This window comes from Falco punctatus (assembly GCF_963210335.1).
Source record: "Falco punctatus genome assembly, chromosome: 10".
In the NCBI taxonomy this organism is placed as follows: Eukaryota; Metazoa; Chordata; class Aves; order Falconiformes; family Falconidae; genus Falco; species Falco punctatus.
Genome location: NC_137590.1, coordinates 29,243,161 through 29,263,426, shown reverse-complemented (window position 1 = coordinate 29,263,426; position 20,266 = coordinate 29,243,161). Strand labels below are relative to the sequence as shown.

The 20,266-nt window shown below is 40.9% G+C and overlaps 1 protein-coding gene across 2 annotated transcripts in view; it reads left to right on the top strand.

The window, feature by feature from the left end:
* The window catches only part of AMPD3 (adenosine monophosphate deaminase 3), a 35,875-nt gene that overhangs the window by 148 nt on the left and 15,461 nt on the right, over window positions 1-20,266 (top strand). The window contains exons 1-6 of one of the 2 annotated variants that reach the window (XM_080404714.1): window positions 6-492; window positions 3,290-3,515; window positions 6,016-6,211; window positions 6,684-6,849; window positions 8,863-9,082; window positions 11,583-11,712. In XM_080404714.1, coding sequence (XP_080260840.1) covers window positions 471-492; window positions 3,290-3,515; window positions 6,016-6,211; window positions 6,684-6,849; window positions 8,863-9,082; window positions 11,583-11,712 — 960 coding nt within the window. In that variant the 5' untranslated portion in view covers window positions 6-470. Of the gene's footprint in view, window positions 1-5; window positions 493-3,289; window positions 3,516-6,015; window positions 6,212-6,683; window positions 6,850-8,862; window positions 9,083-11,582; window positions 11,713-20,266 lie in introns of those variants that run through there. The other variant, XM_080404715.1, reaches the window with a different exon arrangement.

Below are 20,266 nucleotides of genomic sequence, written 5' to 3'. Positions count from 1 at the left end.
CGCGCCCCTCCCCGCCCGCGCGACCGTTAGCGGCGCCCCGCGCCAGGGCTGGGCGGAGCCGGGCGCGGCGGCCCCCCCTCACCCCGGCGGGGGTCTGCCCCGGGGCCGGCGCTTCACCCGGCGGGAGGCTTCCGCCTGCCCCTCGCCCCACCTGCTGTGGGGCCGTCCCGGGCCGTGATGCCGCCACCCAGGAGGCAGCGGGCCGCCCCGGTGGGGCCGGGGGCGCGGCGAGCCGGCCTCTCCGCCCGGGGGCCGCAGCGGCCATAAAGGGCCGGGGAAGGGGCGGTGCGGCGTGGCACTGCGGTACCGGGGCGGCCGGCTGGCGGGTGAATGCGGCAGAGGGGAGCGGCTGTATCTGGCGGCAACAGCTCCTCCCTCCGCCACCGCTTCCTCCTCCTCTGTCGGCGGCTTCTGACAGAGGCTTCCCGGCCGGCGGGAGCGCCGGTGGCGGGGCTCGGCCCGGCCGTAGCATGGCTTTCCCCGCGGCGCTAGGTAAGTCCCGAGGCAGCCGGCAGGGCAGGGCCGGGTCGGTGGTGACCTTGGCCGCTGGCCCGGCAGGGCCGGACCCCGGGGCCGCGGCAGCGCCCTGCCCACCTGCGGGCGGCGGGCCCCGCTCCCCGCGCTGCCCCCGGGGGCTGTGCCCGCCGGCCCCTGCCGCTGTGGCGTTACGTGTTCCCGCCCGCTCAGTCCCGCGTCGGGGTCTGCCTTTTAAATAACCGTCCCGTCGCTTTTCTGTTCAGCGTGTTCCCAGGGAAATAGCTTGCTGTTCTTGCCGTGAGGTGCAGAGCTAAAGAGCAGCTAAAGCAGCCTTTCTGTGTGAGGGATATGCGGGAAAAGGGCATTTGCGCGTTGCTAGGCGGCCTCCGTGCCCCCTGCCCATCCCGCAGGGATGTCTGGTGGCTTCCCTAGTCGCTCACCTTGGGGGAAGGACAGCACTTCGGTAGAAGGATACTGGCTACAAGATCCTCATCCCTCTTCCAGTTCGGGATGGCACAGCTTACCTGAGGACAGTATGAGGTGCCTCATGACTATTTTGAGTTTATTAAACTCCTGTCAATGACATCAGCTAGCAGGGATGTGGGTGAACCTACCTTTACAAGTGTTCCATGCCTTAGTCTCTCATTTACATGAGGGGAGAATGTGAGATCAGATTTTGTAAGAAAGCAAAAAACCCACCCTTTCGTCTCAGGAGCGGAGTGTACTTCTAACTATATATTCTGACTTTTCGCTATCTTATTGCAATGATTTAAAATACAGTGTGGTTTCTCATTTAACTTACTTCCTACTGCACTCCTGTTTCTGATCGCAGTTCTCTAAGAAAAGGTTCATTTATACTGTGGGAAAATTCTCAGCTGATGATAAATATACAACCAATTGATTTTTCCTGCCCTAGTCAGCTAGTACTGAAAATATTTCAATTGCTGATTTAACAGAAGAAGAAACTAATATTCCACGTCGTACTATTATTGCTAGCACTCTTACTGTAGCTGAGTAACTATAGACTGTTCCTGCCTGGCTGAAGTGGCCCAAAAGCCCCCTGTTGCTGGCAGCTGTATGTATGGCAGTTACTGTTGCTGACAACTGTGCTCATTGAGGTCAGTGGGAAGACTCCCATGACTTCATTGAGGTTTGAAATTGAGAAACTGAATCTAAGTTTGGATGCTTCTAAGACATCGTAGTGCATTGTCATCGAATCATTCAGCTAAACATGTATGTATTTTTATATTTCTTACGTAGTTATACTTGATTTTATGAAGATGTAATACTAATTGCAAAACAAATACTCTCCAGGCAGAGAAACAGCATAGTCAGATGCACAATTCTTTAAAACAAGTGATGTTTTTCCACTGGGCTGTGAACAGGTTCTTACAAAATAAGAATGCAAAATAATGTCGATGATCACTAAATTGCCATGTTATGTTCCAGTATATCTCTTGTCAACTTTTCATAGTATGTTTGTTTTTAGAATAAGTGTTCTTAAAGCAACTGTGAAAACAGGTGGATATTAATTAGAATCTTTTAGGCTGAAAACAACAGGATCACATATCAAAAGGATCACATATCAACATCTGAAACTTGCAGCATGGCTACAAAAATACTGTAATGGGGGCCCTGATAAGTTATGCCTGGAGTGATGAAAAACTGCCATGCTGCATGCTGACTTTCAGCATACATGTACTTAAATGCATACTGTCTTATAAAATATGTTTGCATTTTTGTAACCAAAAGGGGTTCTGAAATGCTGGTTCTGGACCTAGACTTCACATTTTGGCCGTGCTTGGATCCATTTGTTGTGACAGGCTCACTGCTATTTTGAACTTATGTAATAAAGAATTTAATCTTATTTGTTACAAGCTCCATCATACTGAAGGCATTCAAAAAGCTTCAGTATATAATAAATAATGCTGGTCACTAGCTTACAAGCACTGCAGGTTTTTTTCCCTCCAGAATGCTACCAGATATGTCAAAATTCATGTTTTGGCTTGTATGAGAATGAAATATAAATCAAGTCACGAAACTACAGAAGAAACACTAAAGGCAGTATTTTCAGTAGTGCCGCTGTAACAAAATGGAAATGCTTTGTGATGAAAGGCTACTTACAGTTAAAAAGATAAACCATATTTTTTTTGAAAAGTGATATTGGAAGTGCCAAGTAGAAATTAAAGTTCATATTCTATTTTCTTCCCACATTCAATTCAGAAGCAGTATATGAACAACTGAAAACAAACTAAAAAAACCCCAAACTCATTAACTACACAGTATTTGCTTCTGCTGTGCAGTCCTTTTATTTCACAGCAGCTCCATGATTTTTTTTGTTTGTGGAAAGGATGGGGTGAGGCAGAAGTGTCAACCTTTTCTAACTTGTTTGTGGCTCTAAAATTGGTCTGAAGTCACTGAGCAGGGAAGAAGGCAGGCAACTGAGTGAATGTGATTTCCAAATTGAGTGCAAGTACATACAGAGAAGCGTACATCATATAGCAGACTATCTGATTATGCCAGTAAGTGGAATCTACTGGCAAATCTGTACATAGGTATCTTGAGAATTTTCATGAGTATACCAAGAAGTTCCAGATTCACAAACTGGCGTGGCTCTACAAGTAGAGATACTCAGTGGATACCTATGGTTCTTGTGTACTGCATACTAGTTTAAATTCTGCATAGCTAAATTGTTTTATTCTGCTTTTGCTCTGAGCTCTTGGTTTGGATAGGTGCACTATGAAATAAAAACAGTCTCTCTCATATTGTTATTCTTTTTGTAGTTACAACTTTTAACTGTCTTCCTTGTTAGCCGAGATGCCCAGACAGTTTCCAAAGCTGAACATCTCTGAGGTTGATGAGCATGTGCGACTTCTAGCAGAGAAGGTATTTGCTAAAGTTCTCAGAGAAGAAGACAGTAAAGATGCCTTGTCACTATTCACCGTGCCTGAAGACTGCCCTATTGGGCAGAAGGAGGCCAAGGAGAGGGAACTACAGAAGGAACTGGCGGAACAACAGTCTGTGGAAACAGCTAAAAGGTTCGTTCAGTAGTGGCTTTCTTAGTCAAAAACAGTTTTTTTAAGTTTGTTTGAGTTAATAATGAAATATCTGGCAAATAAGAGGCAGAATGTTATTACTCCAGGAGAGAAGTCAATAGCGGGTACCAAGGGCACCTGTGTGATGTCCTTCCATGCTATGCAGAAGGTGCGGGGATGGGCTGTAGGGGGCTTGGAATGGTGAGGTAGTCTCAGCTATGTTTCCAGCAATATGATAGCTTTTGCTTATGCAAGTTTAACAAACAGCATAGATGGGTAAAGTGAACACAACTGTAAGGCTCATTAATGTAAAAAGTCGGAAGAAGAAAATTTTCCCCTTCCACTTTTTTCTAGTTACATTTGCAGAAATGTAGAATTCTAGCACAGAGAAAATGACAGTGGTATCATACTTCATTTAGTCTCTGTAAAAACAGATGAAAGCAAAGACTTGACACTGAACATCAAGGGAGAGGGTGAAAAGTGGTATTGGCATAATGAGGTTATTCGTAGGTTTCCTTAACTCACAGACATAAAAATCTAACCACCATCAGCCATAAAAGCACACATTTTGGGTTTTCTCAAAAAACAAGGTACAGTTCACCTTTGGTTTACCTGTGAACCTAATGAAGCCAAAGTTGGTTTGGTTTATGACTTTCTTCTGTGGGAGAGGTAGCCCTACCTGATGTCAGGATGTTCCAGTATCTTAACTTCAGTGGACTGGCTGGGCTGTTCCTTAGTCATGCAGCAGCAGTCTGACACCAGATGGTTTGGATGAGTAAAGACTCTAAAAGCAGGCAAACAAGGAAGCCCCTGAAAGTGATAGCTAAACACATGTACCCAGTTAGCTGTGGGCAATCAGTTGGGCAATGCTTGGCATCATGCTTCTGGAACAGAAGGAAGAAGAGTCAATTTGGTTAAATTAAGGTATGACATACTGATGATACAGGCTGAGAGCTCTGGTTTTGAGTTGTGCAAGTGGGTTTCCCAGTTGGCATTTTAATAGACATAAACAAGCACAGAAGGGAAAACTAGATGTTTTCATTTAAACAGCTATTTGGTGTATCATTCCTCCTGAGCTAATAAGTTTCACTTCCAGTTTGGGAAATTGTCTTACAGAAATATGTTCTGTCAAACTGTACCTCAAGTTTGGAATGAGTTTAACTGTGGGAAGTGGGATATTGTATGTATGTTGTTTACACGTGGGAACAGAAAAAGTATTCACCTCTGTCCTACAGGACTGAAGCGTACTTCAAGGACAGTTACACAGGTAAAACTTACGGTTTTCACAGTTTCAGTTGATCCAGCACTGCCTTTCAAGAATATCATAATGATTTCCAAGGTGGCTACAAGTACTTGAGAGAGGATGGAATTTGGTCATAGGGTATTAATCATACCAGCACTGCATGTTCTTATTCTTCAGGAGGTCACAGAAGTAATAAGCAACTTCAGAGAGTATTTGAGTATTCCAGTATTCCTTTTTATTTGTTAGTAATTCTTACTTACATTTTAAGGTTTTGGCATCTAGTTTACAAAATGAGGAAGTATTTCCACAGTGCAACAGAACATGATATCACAGATTGTTTATAACATCATATTTTTTTATTATATGAATAATTTAAATACGTTTAAAGATATTTAAACTGAGTAAGGAAGGTCAATTATATCTTCAGAGATATTGCAAAACTTCACTTGAGGTATTACAATTACTTCACTGAAAAACACAGCATTCTTTTTTAGCTGGTTTGTCTAAGGTACACATCTATCACAGTTTTGCTGAGAAAGGGCAAAAATTATTAAATCTATGGGGGTTATCCATTAAGTGCCCTGAGGGGAGGAACAGACTTGCATATCAAAGCCATGCTACGTTACTACTCTGATAACCAGCATTAGCCTTTTGCTCAAGTCTCATCAAACACTGCCTGAGGAATCACTATGTGCTCGTCCTTTTTCTTACCAGTTTAACTGAATGACCATATATGAAATTTTGATGCATAGTGTTGTCTGACAGCTAGATGAGTTTTTAAATCCTGCATGTTTTTGGAAGAATGAAAAGTGTGTGTAATAGCACAATAACTTATAACAATTTACCATATGTAACATTCATTTGTTTTGATCCGTATTTTGTGAATTCTGATGCTCTTAAGAATCAGCTCCTACTAAAGAAAGCACAGTGATCTCATTTTCCTTGTGTACAGTGACTTGCTGAAACTGAATTTGTAAGAAGTGAAACAAAACAAACATTAGGGCATCTTACAGTGGTTGTAAGTAAATTATGGCATATTGTATTCATGTGGAGAGTAATTGCAATTGTGTGTAGCATGCTGAAATGTGAGTAGGAAAAAGCTAAAAGCACAAATATTTTGTGACCAACATTTTTCCTGAGGTATGAGAGATTTCATTGTAAAATTTCTTAGGGGATGATTTATTTGCTGTAATCAATTTTCCAGTGCATGTGATGTTTTATACCATGACTTATTCTATGCTTTATACTATGAATTTGTAGGAAGAAAAGTTTCAAGATGATACGATCCCAGTCTTTGTCATTACAAATTCCGTCTCAGGAATGGAAAGCACCATCAGCCAATCCTGTTCTGTCTCCTGCAACACCAGTTCTTCCAAGTGGTTTTCTGCCAGTCCAAGTGCCATATGACGTACCAGAGTTTCAGAGAGTTTCAATTAGTGGGGACTACTGTGCAGGGGTAAGAAATGGTTCCACCCCCCCCCCCCCTTCTGTACCTGGGGGGAGTTGGTGTGGGTGAGGGGAAATCCCAAACCACAAGGAGCTAATGTATATAAAGTGTGAAATGCCATTATATTATGGTGCTGTGTGACAAACTGTAAATAGCTTTATGAACCCATTGATTTGTAAAAAGGTTAAAGTCAAGGTCAGGTCGTTGTATACTTTTTATGATAAAAAAATAAACTAAGTAGATAAAAACATAGCCATAATAAATGGGTAATATTTGGTAGGAGAAAAAAGTTTGCGTATGTGTTGCACATGTATTTGGACTGTGCTTCTGTCGCTGGCTTCCTGAGACCTTGGGTAGGATCCTTGTGGTCAAGCCACATACACTTAAATTTCTGGAAATTCTGTCTCCGTGTTCCTGGTGTGGATTCAGTTTGTTGCTAAAACTGCTGTTTTGTCAGCATTTATCCAGGCTTTCCTTTCAGGTTACAGTTGATGATTATGAACAAGCTGCCAAGGGCCTGGTGAAAGCTCTTCTCATTCGAGAAAAGTATTCACGTCTTGCCTACCATCGTTTCCCAAGAACAACATCTCAGTATTTGTGTAGCATGCAAGATGAAAAATGGAAGGCTGAAGATGAAGTGTGTCCAGGTAAATATCCTTGTTCTTTTAAAATCTAGAAATAAACCCATGTACTGATGTAGTAACGGTAAGTTGGATTTTTGTGATGATCTCTTCTGAGTGTCCTTTGACTCTCTAATTTATTCTGTTAGTGAGTGGTGTAGAATCACTGGTGGACCTAAGTTACAAATCCGTGTCTAATCTGAAACTTTGAAGCTGCCAAAAGCTAAAATCCCATACTAGACACTCATTGATTATTTCTTGTTTTTTGTAGCAAATGGGATGGTAAGTAGCACACTTGTGTTCCTCCAGGAAAAAGCTATCTGGATATGGCTTAAAGTGAAAAGTCACTCCTGGTCTTGGCATACTGAAATAAAAGGAATTATGAGCTCATCTACATTGTAAATTGAAGCATGATACAGACATGCCGCTTAGTAAGCCCTGAGTCAGTAATTTCATAGGCATGGTACACAAGTCAAGACTGGAAGCTGGTATAGTCACATTTGTTGGGCATTCTGCCTGGGTTAATAAACTGATCTCTCAACAAGGCTTATTAGGTTGAACGTATTCCCCATATATATGTCACAAATGATAGTTGTCACTTAAGTGGGTCGTGTCTTGAAAACTTTGCTTGTGCATTCAACTATTTGCAGTGCTAGTTTTTGGGTTAGCCTATGAGGAGCAACCTTTGGTCTGTACAGAAGTGCCACTGTAGATGTGCCTGTATGGTTGGCAATGGATTGTCAGCCATAAAATGACATTTTAAACGAGTATTCCTCTAGCTCAGTGATTGAAATAGGGTAAATTAACATGTTTTCAAGTGTTATATAGAAAGAGTGTAAAGAGAACAGTATACTGAATATTCATGACAGGAAAGATATTTTCGAACAGCTGCCAGGGAGATATTTCCAAGCTATTTTTAGGTTAATAACTTTTTTTACCATTATGATTTTAAACTTATGGAATAAACAGTAAAATTTCATTACACAATCTCTTAATTAGTACAAGTTTGAGCTGGACAGCTATGAATATTAGAGATAAGAATGGTATCAGTTTATAACATACATTCAGGTGCTCTAGGTGAATAAAAGAGTTGGTTAATTACTTTTCTGTGTTGGCTTAACTGCATAGGGAAAAGAAATCTCAGTGATAAGACTGAGCTCAAGTTGATATAAATGTAGTTGAGATGCTTATTTTATGCTAGTTCCATTAGTGAGATACTGTAAAAGAAGCAATGAACATTCACTAGCATGAGTGATAATGTTAGAGTGCTCACATAAGCTGAATCTCCCAAAAGTATTTGTGTTTTTTACCTTATTTTTTTTGAGGGGGAAGTAATTGGGATTGCAAATCTGTACTGAACAAATCCACAAAAAAACAACTACTGCCTTGGTCACAGTGAGAAGCACTGACTCTTAAAATTATTTCCTGCTCTACCGTGACTGAAATACATTCAGTAATGATTGAGAGAAAGAGGAACCAGTCCTAGTATGTATGCACTAGTCTAGCTCATTGGACTGTGGGAAGGGTAGAGGTGAAGTAGTAAGGCACAGCCTGTTCTTTTCTGACTGATGTTTCAATATGAGAACAGCTGCGTTACTGTGTGCTTAAATACACACTTCCAAAATTACTACAGTGAGTCAGAAAGCAAAAAGAAAATGATGAAGGTTGGTATGAAGTCAACAACTGTTTTATTGTTCAACATTCTCAACTGTACTTTCAACCAAAACTTATTCTGAAACTTGTGCCATCTACATTAAGAAAGAATAGTATTAAATCTTTTTAAAGATTGGTTCAGAGAATCTAATAATATATAATATTTGAATTAAGGTAGGCACTTGGCTTAGAGAGGTCTGCAATTAAAGCCTGTCAGAATAAAGTTGTGTTGTAACAACACATCTTTTGTAGTAAATGAATATGTGATTTTAATGAAACTATTAAGATGTTAGAAATGAAGCATTATAGAAGCAGAAAGTCCTTTTTGTAATTTTTTTGCCTCTTGTGAAATTATTTCTTCTAAATGTAATGTAAATTTATTTCCAGATTTCCACTCACCCCCAGAAGAAAATGAAGATCCTTACAATCTTGATGATGCTCCAGATAATTTGGATTATGTTGTCAAGATAAAAGGTGGCATTCCATTTGTTTATGATAACAAAGAAATGATGGAACTCAATGAGCCTCGGAGTTTGCCATATCCTGACCTGGAGACCTATACCCTTGACCTGAGCCACGTCCTTGCTCTAATTGCTGATGGCCCAACGTATGTTTTTCTTCTCTGCCCCTTCAGGCTGCTGGTTACTTTTAGTTTAATACTTCTCACTTTTGTGATATTTCATTCCTCAACATACTCACTCTACAGTAATGTTGTGTTTTGTCCTTCTCAAGCATTGATGCATCATGGAAAGATTTAAAAGGGGGGAAAAAAACCCAAACCACATACAGCTGTATTTAATTTCTTCAGTTTCTTTTCATCAACCATGGCAAAATGAGAAGCGGTTAACAGAAAAGGAAGAAATTGGCCAAATGTTCCCATTCAAGTCAAATCTGACCCAAACTTCTTAAGGCATGGAAACTGAAACTTAAACCTAAGGTTTTTTTTTTTATTATTTTTTTTGGACTGTGCTGAATTGAGGTTTTTGAACAGTTGTCTGGAATTCTTTCATGTCTGTTCTAGTCTTGCTGCATGAAGAGAAACCCTGCATATGTAGAGTGTACAGAACAGAACAGCTCAGCAACTTAAATATGCAGTCTGATTTGTTCCAGATGGAAATTAACTGCTCATGTGCTGCAAAACTGATCCACACATACACAATCAAAATAGGTCTGAAATTTCCCAGAACCATCAAACCCTTGGGAAATCTCTAAAAACCAGAAACAAAGCAACCCTCGTACAGTTACTGACACTCATGACAAAGCAATGTCCTTGCCCAGTGCATACGAAAACATGTGCATCCAGTTTTTAAGTTTAGTTCCCAGCTGAGGACTGGAAACATAAAGGTTTCTCATGGCCTCAGCACTAGGAAAGGAAAAGAATCCACCCTAGGACAGAACAAAGCAGGGGCTTAAGACTGTTCTTCTGAAGTATTTACTCTGCCTGCCGGCACTGCATTCCTAGTTCTTCTGCCTTTGACAAATCATCACTTGCAGTGTGACAAGTTAGTCACACCTGATGCATTCTTTCCCCTTTGAGTCTGTGTCTGACACCTGCAGCATAATCTGTCCACCTTCTGCATTGATAGTGGCAAAGCAGATGGGTTGAACAGAACTGTTCCATTCCCTGAGTGCTTCTTTCCAAGAGCAAAAGCCTATGCTGCTGCTAGTATTATCAGCATCCCTGTGCCAAATCAAAGCTAGCTTGAGTGTGTTTGTTTACAATATGCGATGGGTAAATGCATTTCCAGTTTCAGTGTGTTATATTTCAAGAGACAGATAGTGAGAAAATTTAAGGACAAGGAGGAGAAACTCGAAACAAAAGTCATACTGGCGCCCCTTCTTTTTGCAGCTTTTGTTAACAGTCTTTCTCAGGAAGACATGGGTAAGAAGGGCCTCGGTAGAACATAGTAAGAACATGCAGCACCTTTGTGAATGTTGGAGCAATCATCTGCACCTTTCACTTCTTGAGATTAAGCTTTTGCAGGCTGATTCACACTCCCTGATAAATACACACAAAATGAAAGGAAAAAGTCTTTTCAGTAATCCTGTTGCATAAGCTCTTCATACGGTATTGTTTCCCTGTTTGCAGCAAGTGCTTTCCTGTCATTTATATCTGTTGCACATAGGGGCTACCTGGAGACCAAGTTCTTTCATCTTTGCTTTTCTTAAACTGGTGAAATTTCACCCCTACTTCTCAGTCTTCTGCTCTCTTGAATAATAGTATAACCCAACAAAGACTTTCTGCAGCAGGCAAATGGGTGTTGATCAGTATCAGACACAATGAGACTGTTTGAATCAGACTTTCAAATTCATAATGGGATCTGTGTCCCTTTGAGGAGAGATTGTCAACAATAAAGGAGAAAAAAAGAAGGCTATTACACTAATAGTGCAACAAAAATATTGTAGATTCAATAAGAACTGACAGATGGTGAAGAGAAAAAAACGATGCCATTGGTTAAAAATAGAATGAAAAACATAACAGAAGATGAAAGCAAAGACAGGAGTAGGCAAGCAGGAACAAAAAAGCATGATTTCTCTAAGAGCACAAGAAATTATTTTGGAAAACAAGTATTTCTGCACAGTATATGTGTTTCTAAGGCATAAAAAATGAAAGTATATTGGATCTGATCTTGGCCTCACATTGAAAAAGCAAGTAAACTTTGGGTAATTTTAAAAAAATTAGTTCCATAGTGAGTAAATCTGGATTACAGGTTGCTTCTGTTATATATATTTGAGATGATCTGCTCTATTGGAGATACAGTTTTAGAGTAGTAGCAGTTGACGTCAGATTTTATTACAGGTTTTATTCTTTCTCTGATCATCATTACTAAAAGGGCTGCAGTTTATGCACAGATACAGTAATAAATACTTGTACAACTTAAAGGACATAAAAAGATTTATGTACAGTTCTGTTTGAGGTTTCACTAATATCTTTGGTCTGAAACCACATTTGGTATTGATTTACATATTTGTTAACCGGTGGGATAATTTGTCTTGGTCTTCATAAATAATTAACAACTTGTTTTTACTGTGAAAACTTTCAAGTTCTTTCTGAACTTGAAATACAAAGTTTTAAATTACAGTTAATATTTTTTTTTCTTTTACAGAAAAACATATTGTCATCGGAGGCTTAACTTTTTAGAATCAAAATTTAGTTTACATGAGATGTTAAATGAAATGTCAGAATTTAAAGAACTAAAGAGTAATCCTCATCGAGACTTTTATAATGTGAGAAAGGTAAGTGTGAAAACGATTAAAGTCATGACATTGTTTTTAGTAAGTGTCCCAGTGATTTGGATTTTCTTGTGTGAGGCGTAGATGATATGCAGAAGGTGGTATGTGCATACCACTCAATTGAATTGCTTTATTTTAACAATATTAAAATTTTCTACCTGGGAACACTCCAGGAAAATTAACTTGAATGTAAGTGGGTTGAATGGATTATGCTAAAATCATCTGTTTACTTATTCAGACTTAATGGGGCCTAATTGTATGTAGATTGATTTAAAGGAGTGAAAGAGAGTTAATCAAATGAAACTCACTTGGATTATGAATAAAAATATCCACATGGATGTTTAATTAATTTTGTTTAATTCACTGAAAGATATTCAAGTGCATTTCCCTGCTTTCATGTAGGTAAGTCACACTAGACTATAGTAGGAACAGGTGTATAGATTTTGGATGCTGTCATTAGTATCTGGTAAAAAAAGTCTGTGAAATATTAAATAAAAAGATTGTTGTTTGAGTTATATTCTTAGCTGTGTGTGAGGTACTGAGATGTATTTAGGAGACAGGTAGGGGAAGCAAGGAGCTGATTTCCTTTCTGAGCATACTCACACCCAAGGGAGCTGCATTCGCTTCAAAGCGTGGAAGCAGCAGTGCTGTGCTGCTTCGTTTGCTTCCCTTTCCTGAAGTTAGGAGGAAGTTACTGGAGAGATAATGCTTCGGTTTGATAGGTGAGATTTCTTCACAAAGCAGTAGTTGTTGCTGGTGTTTTTAACCACTTAAGGTCTGTTTTGCATTGCTTCTATATGCAACTGGAAGAAGTAGTCCTTGTTTAGATAGGTAGTTTAATCCTTGTTATGTTTTGGTCAGTACTAGTACATTAAAAAGTACTTGGACTAGTGTTGGCTGCTGAATGCTACTGTTGTGGTGATAAACTGTCAAATAGAAAATGTGCTAAACAAAAGTGTTTGATGAATGTACCCCTGTCTGTCACAAGGCTAGAAGCAGATGGATTCTTAGATAATTGTAATTAATTTCACAATTTTATCCGTTAAGTGTATGGATGGGAGGATCTATTAGCTAATTCACTCAAGCAAGACTCAAGTGGCAGGGGCTCAACTCCTAACTCAACAGTTTTCTTGCATAACCCTGGACAAGATATTTATTCCATGCCACATTCAGATAAAACACCTCACTAGCTGACAGACACATTAATAATAAAACACATAGTGACTAAGAGGTGTGAAGGACAGAGGTGTGGATCGAGTAACTGCCTAGGCAATCAATTTGATTATGAGAAGCTGTGATTAACAGGATTGTACTTGCTAAGTTCAGCTTTTGATTTAAAAGCAAATATTCAATGTCTCTGGGCATATCTTAATTATTTTCTAATTATCTACTATTAAATAAGCCAATCTACAAATGGATTCATGTTCAAAAGCACAAAATGCGCATCACTTCCCCTCTAGCAATACCCGAATTCAAGAGAGCAGGAACAAGCTTGTGCTTGTCTGGCAAAGATTATTCCTACTGCTCGTTACTGCTTTAAAAATTCTTGCCACACAGAGTTAATCTTGCTTAAAGTAGTATTTTTATGAAGCACTCTATGGAAAGTAAACTGCATTGTAGACAGAGTTCTTGTAAGCCCCCAGATAATCTTTTTTTCCCTGTATCTTGCCTAACCCAAGTAATGTTTGGATCTGTAACTTCACCAATGTGCTTCTTCCTTGATAACAGTATCAGCAGTGAAACTTAAAATATGAAACAGACACTTCTAAGGCCTGTATTTTCAGGATGTCTCTGTTAGTCAATCCTAAACAGTGTGTACTGCTCATAAGGAAAGCCAGAAATAAGATTAACCTCTCAAAAGAGCTGCTACTGAAGTTGTCCATTACATCCCTCAGACACAGTGTGGAGATACTGGTTCAGTCTGTTTGCTTATATAAAAGAGCCAAAGTAACTAATGTAAAATGCCAAAATTAAAACAGTTGGGAATATAGTGGTGAGGTCAATAGCAAACATGTATTACTGCATTTAGAAAGGTATAGTAGAAAGCTGGCCAGTGTTATTGGCTGGCATGACAATCAAAGGTTACTGTTCTTTTCTCCCCAACTCCCTACCCCCTTTACCCTGCTTTTTTTCCTGGTTTAGTAGGAGTTCTTCTCCAGTGAGCTCATCTATTTAATAAATCCCAAGATAGGGCTCTTATTTAATAAGGGAAATGCATGTGTGTATCTTACATATTGGACTTAACTAGAATACAACCAAAGATATGTTTTGCACTGATCAAGCTGGAACTGGAAAATTGCCCTTTAATAACCAGGCCAATATTTTTATAGAGACAAGAATCCACACAAGACAGTGTGGCTGGCCTCATGGGCTCCGCACAGGAGGCAGACAGCTGTCTGTAGGAGAACGCCAACTTTTGGGAAGACTCTTGAGTCTTCCATCAGCAGGGTTCTCCTGCGTTCTCCAGCTGATGCATAGCAAAGTGCAGTCAACACAGGTTCTCCAGGTAACTCCTGGGTTGCCTGCATTAAGGGTAAAATTAAGTAACAAGAGTTTAACTCTACAGCACACAAACTCAGAACTTAGTTTTAGCCTTTTTGTACTGGGGTGTCTTGCCTTCCAAAGCAAGTACCTGAGGGTTTTTGAGCAGGGCTGCCAGTAGACCACTGTGCCCAACAGCCTCAGACAATTCAGAGCTGATAGTTCAGTTTTTTAGCTGAAACACACCTTCAAAGTAAAGGACCTACACCTGAATATTACTTTATTTTTATTAAAAAGTTGCTAATTTAAGAAGGCATTTACTGTGCTTTCTTGGTCTTGGAGCTGTTGTTATTAGGAACTTTTGTTTGTCTCTGGTGTTCTTTATAGGGGGGAGATTGTTGCCTTTTTTTTTTTTTTAAAAGTGAAGCCAAGATATGTGTTTACCTGACATGTGTTTGCTACCTCAATGATGTATGTCCGTGTACTGCATTGGCAGGTGTCCTTCACCACAAACAGCTTTGATAGTGTTTTCTTAAGATGAAAAAATGACAGCCTAAGCCTCCTTCCATATTCTGTCTGTATTTAGCCGTTATTTCAGTGTGTCAGCAAACCAAACCTGAGGATATGTCATAGCAGTGATGTTTACACATCATAGTCTTCTGCCTGCAGAGTCACTAGCTCGGATGCCTAGCCTCGAGCCCGGGTAACTGCGTGGAAGAACGCGGGTTCCAGAGTGGCTTACAGAGCCCTGCTGAACTCTCTGTTGCAATAGCTGTCTGCTACTGTGACATACCGTTTGGTCTAGATTATTGTAACTGATTTTGGGTTTTTTTTAAGTTTTGGTTAGACAGAAAGGAACTAGCTTTTGTTGGTGACCACGGGGTTGAAATACCACTTGTTACTTTTAAGAAGGAAATTAGAGTGGGTTGATACACTTCAAAATTCTATAGATCTCTCGAAATACCGAATTAAATTAATAATGTCTGCTTTTTAAATGTCTAATTAAAAGCCTCGTGCATGAACACTGAATCTATACCATAACTTCCCTGAACTTTGATTCATTCTGAGGTTGATTTTTTCTTTTTTTTTCCCCCCTCGTTAGCTAGTTACTGACTTTAGTGATGAAATTCAGTTTCACCATATAAACACAAGGTGGTAGTGAATGGGAAGACTTATGGGTTAGCATCAGATTTAGAGGACAGGAACGCCTCTGTTAGCATTACATGTAACTGTGCCTTACTGCTGCTAACTGGCAGTAAAGCTGTATTTTGTGCTTTCAAAACACTGCACATACTACTGTCCTGCAGAGATTCTGAGGTAAATTCTTGTGTCTACCCTCAGACTTGCAAGTGAGCACAAAGTACTGATCAGGCAGAAAGCCATCAGTCAAGGGGCAGAGCGTGCCCGCAGCGAGTTTGCTGATGATCCAGACCTGGGGGGAGCGGCTGGTTCCCCAGAGGCTGCGCTGCCATTCAGCGGGACCGGGACAGGCTGGAGAGCTGGGCGGAGAGGGACCTCATGAGGTTCAGCAAAGGCAGGGTAAGGGCCTGCACCGAGGGAGGGACGACCCCGGGCACCAGCACGGGCCGGGGCTTGACCTGCTGGAGGCAGCTCTGCCGAGAAGGCCCCGGCAGTCCCGGTGGGCAGCAAGTTGCCCCGAGCCAGCTGCGTGCCCTCGTGGCCAGGAGGGCCAGCGGGACCCCGGGGTGCACGAGGAGGCGCGTGGCCGGCAGGTCGAGGGGGGTGATCCTGCCCCTCTGCTCTGCCCTGGTGAGGCCGCACCTGGAGTGCCGTGTCCAGTGCTGGGCTCCCCAGTTCAGGAGAGACGGGGAACCGCTGGAGAGGGGCCGGCGGAGGGCGGAGAAGATGATGAGGGCACTGGAGCATCTCCCTGATGAGGAAGGGCTGAGGGAGCCGGGCCTGTTCAGCCTGCAGAAGAGAAGGCTGAGGGGGATCTTATGGGTGTCTACAAATATCTCAGGGGCGAGAGTCAAGAGGACGGGGCCAGGCTCTTCTCAGAGGTGCCCCACGACAGGACAAGGGGCAACGGGCACAAACTGCAACACAAGAAGTTCCTTCTGAGTATGAGGAAGAACTGGAGAGGCTGTGGAGTCTCCTCTGGAGACATCCAAAACTCGCCTGGACACAATTCTGTGCAGCCTGCTTTAGGTGCACCTGCTTTAGCAGGGGGTTGGATCTCCAGAGGTCCCCTCCAACCCTGCCCATGGTGCAATCCTGTGAATCATTATAATGCAAAAATTCTATAGCGGCCACATAAAAGAAAGCTTTTCCTCTGTTCTTTCTTTTAGTAATCAAAAGAACAGGAAGATAAATTTCTTTGTCTTCATAGCAGTGTGTTTCTGTATTCATGTGAGTACAAACATTACAGGGCTTGATTCCATGCATTTTGCAATGAGTACAGCCAAACAAGAAGCTGGAGACACAGGGATTTGCATCTCCTGTCTCCCTTCTTCTGGATGGCCTGAGTATGAATTAGAAAAGCTCCTGAGGGGCTCAGCCCAGCTCTAGGGATTATTTTGGCTGCCAGGTACATTACTGTGCTACCCTAGGGCCTCTCATGCCTGTTACAGGGCTGCAAGGAAAGAATCAAGCTCATTGTATAAAGCTGTTGCATCCTGTCTGAAAAGCTAATGCAGTATGAATGTATCAGTAAGCAGGGAATCTAGCAGTGGGATGTGGAATGATTTCCCATCAATCCAGCACTGAAGTAAAGACTGCAGAGGATTCAGTGTCAAGTTCATGAAGCCCATAGCCGCTGGGGTGGAAGTATTTATGAGTTAAGGTGAATGTGTTTAGAAAACCAGGTGGCTTGCAGCTGTGGATACTACTAATCTATGCACTGGAAGAGTTCAGTATCATTACAAGGGCTGCCCTTGGCATTTGTTTTTGCTGTATTTATCACTGTGAATGTAGAGCATATGCCCAATTCACTGCAGTGCTCTATTTCTGATGCACACAGATAAGCATCCATAAAATAGAGCAGAAATGGATTTTTTTGGAGATTTGAGGGACAATGGAAGGAAAGAGAAGTATGCGGGAAGATGAGGGAGGCAGAGTGGTTTAGGGAGGTGGGTGCTGGTGAGACACGATTTGGAGGGCAGCTTCTTCAGGCTGTAAGTTGTACACAGGTGTAACAGTCTTGACTGAGAAGTACAAGCATTTAATCCGCAGAGCCTGCAGACAGAATGGCGTAGGTGGGCAGGTCAGTAAGGAAAGGAACAGGCGAGCCTGAACTGAGATGTGGAGGAAGCCTAAGTTGGCTTCATTACATGGAGAATTGCTCAGCGAATTCTACAGTCCTTTAATGGCAAGAAAAGTGATGTCCATCATTGCTTGAGTGAGATGATGGAATTAAGAGAACTAAGGAAACCTTTGTGTTAATAATTCTTTTTATTTGTTAAAAAGGTGAGTTTGCTGAGGGCATGTTATGTGTTCCAACACAGGTTTCTGACAGTAGTCGTATTTCTTTTTTTCATTGACGATTAATGTGACCTTGAGTAAAAGGTTTCCTCCTGGGGGGAGGGGAGAATAAGAACTGATCAGGAAGTTTGGCTAAGGGTGTGCAGCTGAGGGTTTTTTCTGCTAAAGGGAAATTAGGCTGGAGTGGCAGTCTTAACAATTTTGTAAATGCAAGCAGAATGTTTGCAAATAGAAGGAAAAAGACTTTGTGGTAGGGGCTTGTTACTCATAGCTCAGAAAAGCCTCAGCTTACTTCATGTACTGTATGAAGAACAAAATCATAGCAGCTTCAAATGTGACTGGTTTTGTCTTATTTTGGAGGAGGGAGAAGGCAAAGGGGGCATTTGTCACCCTTACATGAACTCAGTCTATTCAGATTATTTTAGTAGATGCCTTTCATAATAAATAACAATGAAATTAGTAACAATTTTTTAGCATAACATTTCAAATAAAAATAATAATAAAAAATATCCCTAACCAAATCAGACCATATAAGCTATGTCTTAGGATTCTGTGTTTAGATGCTTCATTTAGATAGGCTTGCACCCTGAATTGTGAAACGCACAAAAGCATACACACCAGTTATGTCCTAGGGTAGGTCAAAGCTCAAGTCATTAAAACTTTCCATGAAGTTGCATTGCTTCTAAAAAACAATGAAGAAAAATCTGTGTGATACTCCGTAAGACTTCTGTTGTTACTGAATTTGCTGCTTACCTAAAGTTCAGAATATACTTTAGTTTATTTAGTTTAAAAATGTAGCCAAAGTACCACATATTTACTGGTAAAAGCATGAAAGAGACTACAGAAAAGCCTTTTTACTCCTGGGAAAAAAATACGTTCAGGGAGAAGGATGAGGGAAAAATAAAAAAAATTAAAAAAAAAAAAAAAAAAAGAGGGAAAATCTTGGTTCTTGGAGAATAAGCCTGGTGTGGCTAGCTCAGCTACAGAGCTGTGTGTGATATGCTTGCAGGGACAGCAGAAGATCTGACAGGAGCTTACTGAATCGGAGAGGCATATTTGAGGTAATTATTTCTCAAAGGCAAGCCAGACTTTAAAAGAAATGCAGTTAGTACTGTGTCATGTGATCCTTGCATACAAAAGAAACAAAATGTCTCCTTGCTTTCTGTCCTTGCCCTCCTAACAATAGTGAATTCATGTTGATTTAAATAAAGAGGAAGTGTTTTGGTTCAGTTTGGTTTTTTTCAGGACTCATTAATTCCAGTAGCTGAGCCACCACTGGAAATAGTGCATTCTGAAATGCAATAAACGACATTTACTCAGGTTCCCTACACCTGTTACTGTATGCCTATGACTTGCTTTTCCTGAATGTTTAGAGTTTATAGGGCATCTATTAACTGTTATTTCACTCTTCTATATAAGGTGACTAAGCCTTGTAGTTAGTAGTATTTCACTGGTCCGGGAAGAGTTGAAACTATTTGTTTCTAAAACAGATTATTAACCTGAGTAAGCATATATATGTGTAATGCACTTGGGTTCAAACGTCTATACAAGTACTCTGAGGAGTATAATAATATATTAAGTAGAGCTATTTTTACTATTTTGGACAGAGCATTGTTTACTGTGCATTAGTAATGAACTTCATGTTGTGTGCTTTGAGATAGTAATATGTTTCTTGCTTTTTCATTTAGCTTTAAAGTGTCTAGCATATTCAAACAAGGCAGTGATTAACAATGCAATGTTAATGTTTAGGATTCAGTTTATATCCTAGTCTTTAGTAATGCTATTAATGTTCACGTGGAGATAGATTTACTCGTAGAAGGCTGCAACAACTTCTGTATTGATAAGCTGCAAATTGAATGACTACATGTGCCAAGTAAAACAGTGGCATTTCTGTGGACTGTGTGTCATAACATAAGCTGAGGTTTAGATTGCAGAAGTATGGCTGTTACTTACTCAGACGTTCCGTAATCTGTTTCCTACTGATCCCTAAAAGCAGATCAGGATGTCAGCTACTTCTGTTGGTGGAACCTGAAAGCTGCAGACACAGTCAGTACACAAAGGGTGCACTGGTCTCACGTTGTGCATGTCCGTGTTTGCAGTTTCCTGGACAGAAGAGTCCTGGATGAGAGTCCCTGCGGAGCTGTAGGTTCCATGACTCCTTATAGCTGGTTTATCTGAGAATCCCTTCTAATGTGACTTCCCACATACAGGCTATGCGGCTCTTGTTGGGAGCGTATCCCTGGGAGCACTAGTTATTTGTGTTTTAAAAAGCACATGGTGCAGCGGGTTCAAACTGTTCCAGTGTAGTAAGTATCTTTAGGAACTTGTACCAATGTCAGCATCCACCTTTGGTTCTTGTTACATCATTGCCCGTGAGATTGAAAAGCCATCTTTCTGCCTCGTGGTCTCTTATGAATGTGCAAGTACCTGCATACAGTTGATGAAGTTAACTCTCCAAATGCATCCTGAAAGCCAAAAAAAGTTTCATTTTTACAGTCATGTGGCAATGTGGGTTTTCCAGCTTTTATTTCCCTTTGTGAGATTTCTTGGGAATGTTGTCAGTATTCAGGGTTTTTTTAAACCTTTGAATGTAGACAGCAAAACTGGATGCGTTCCGAGAGCTGTATTACCAGTG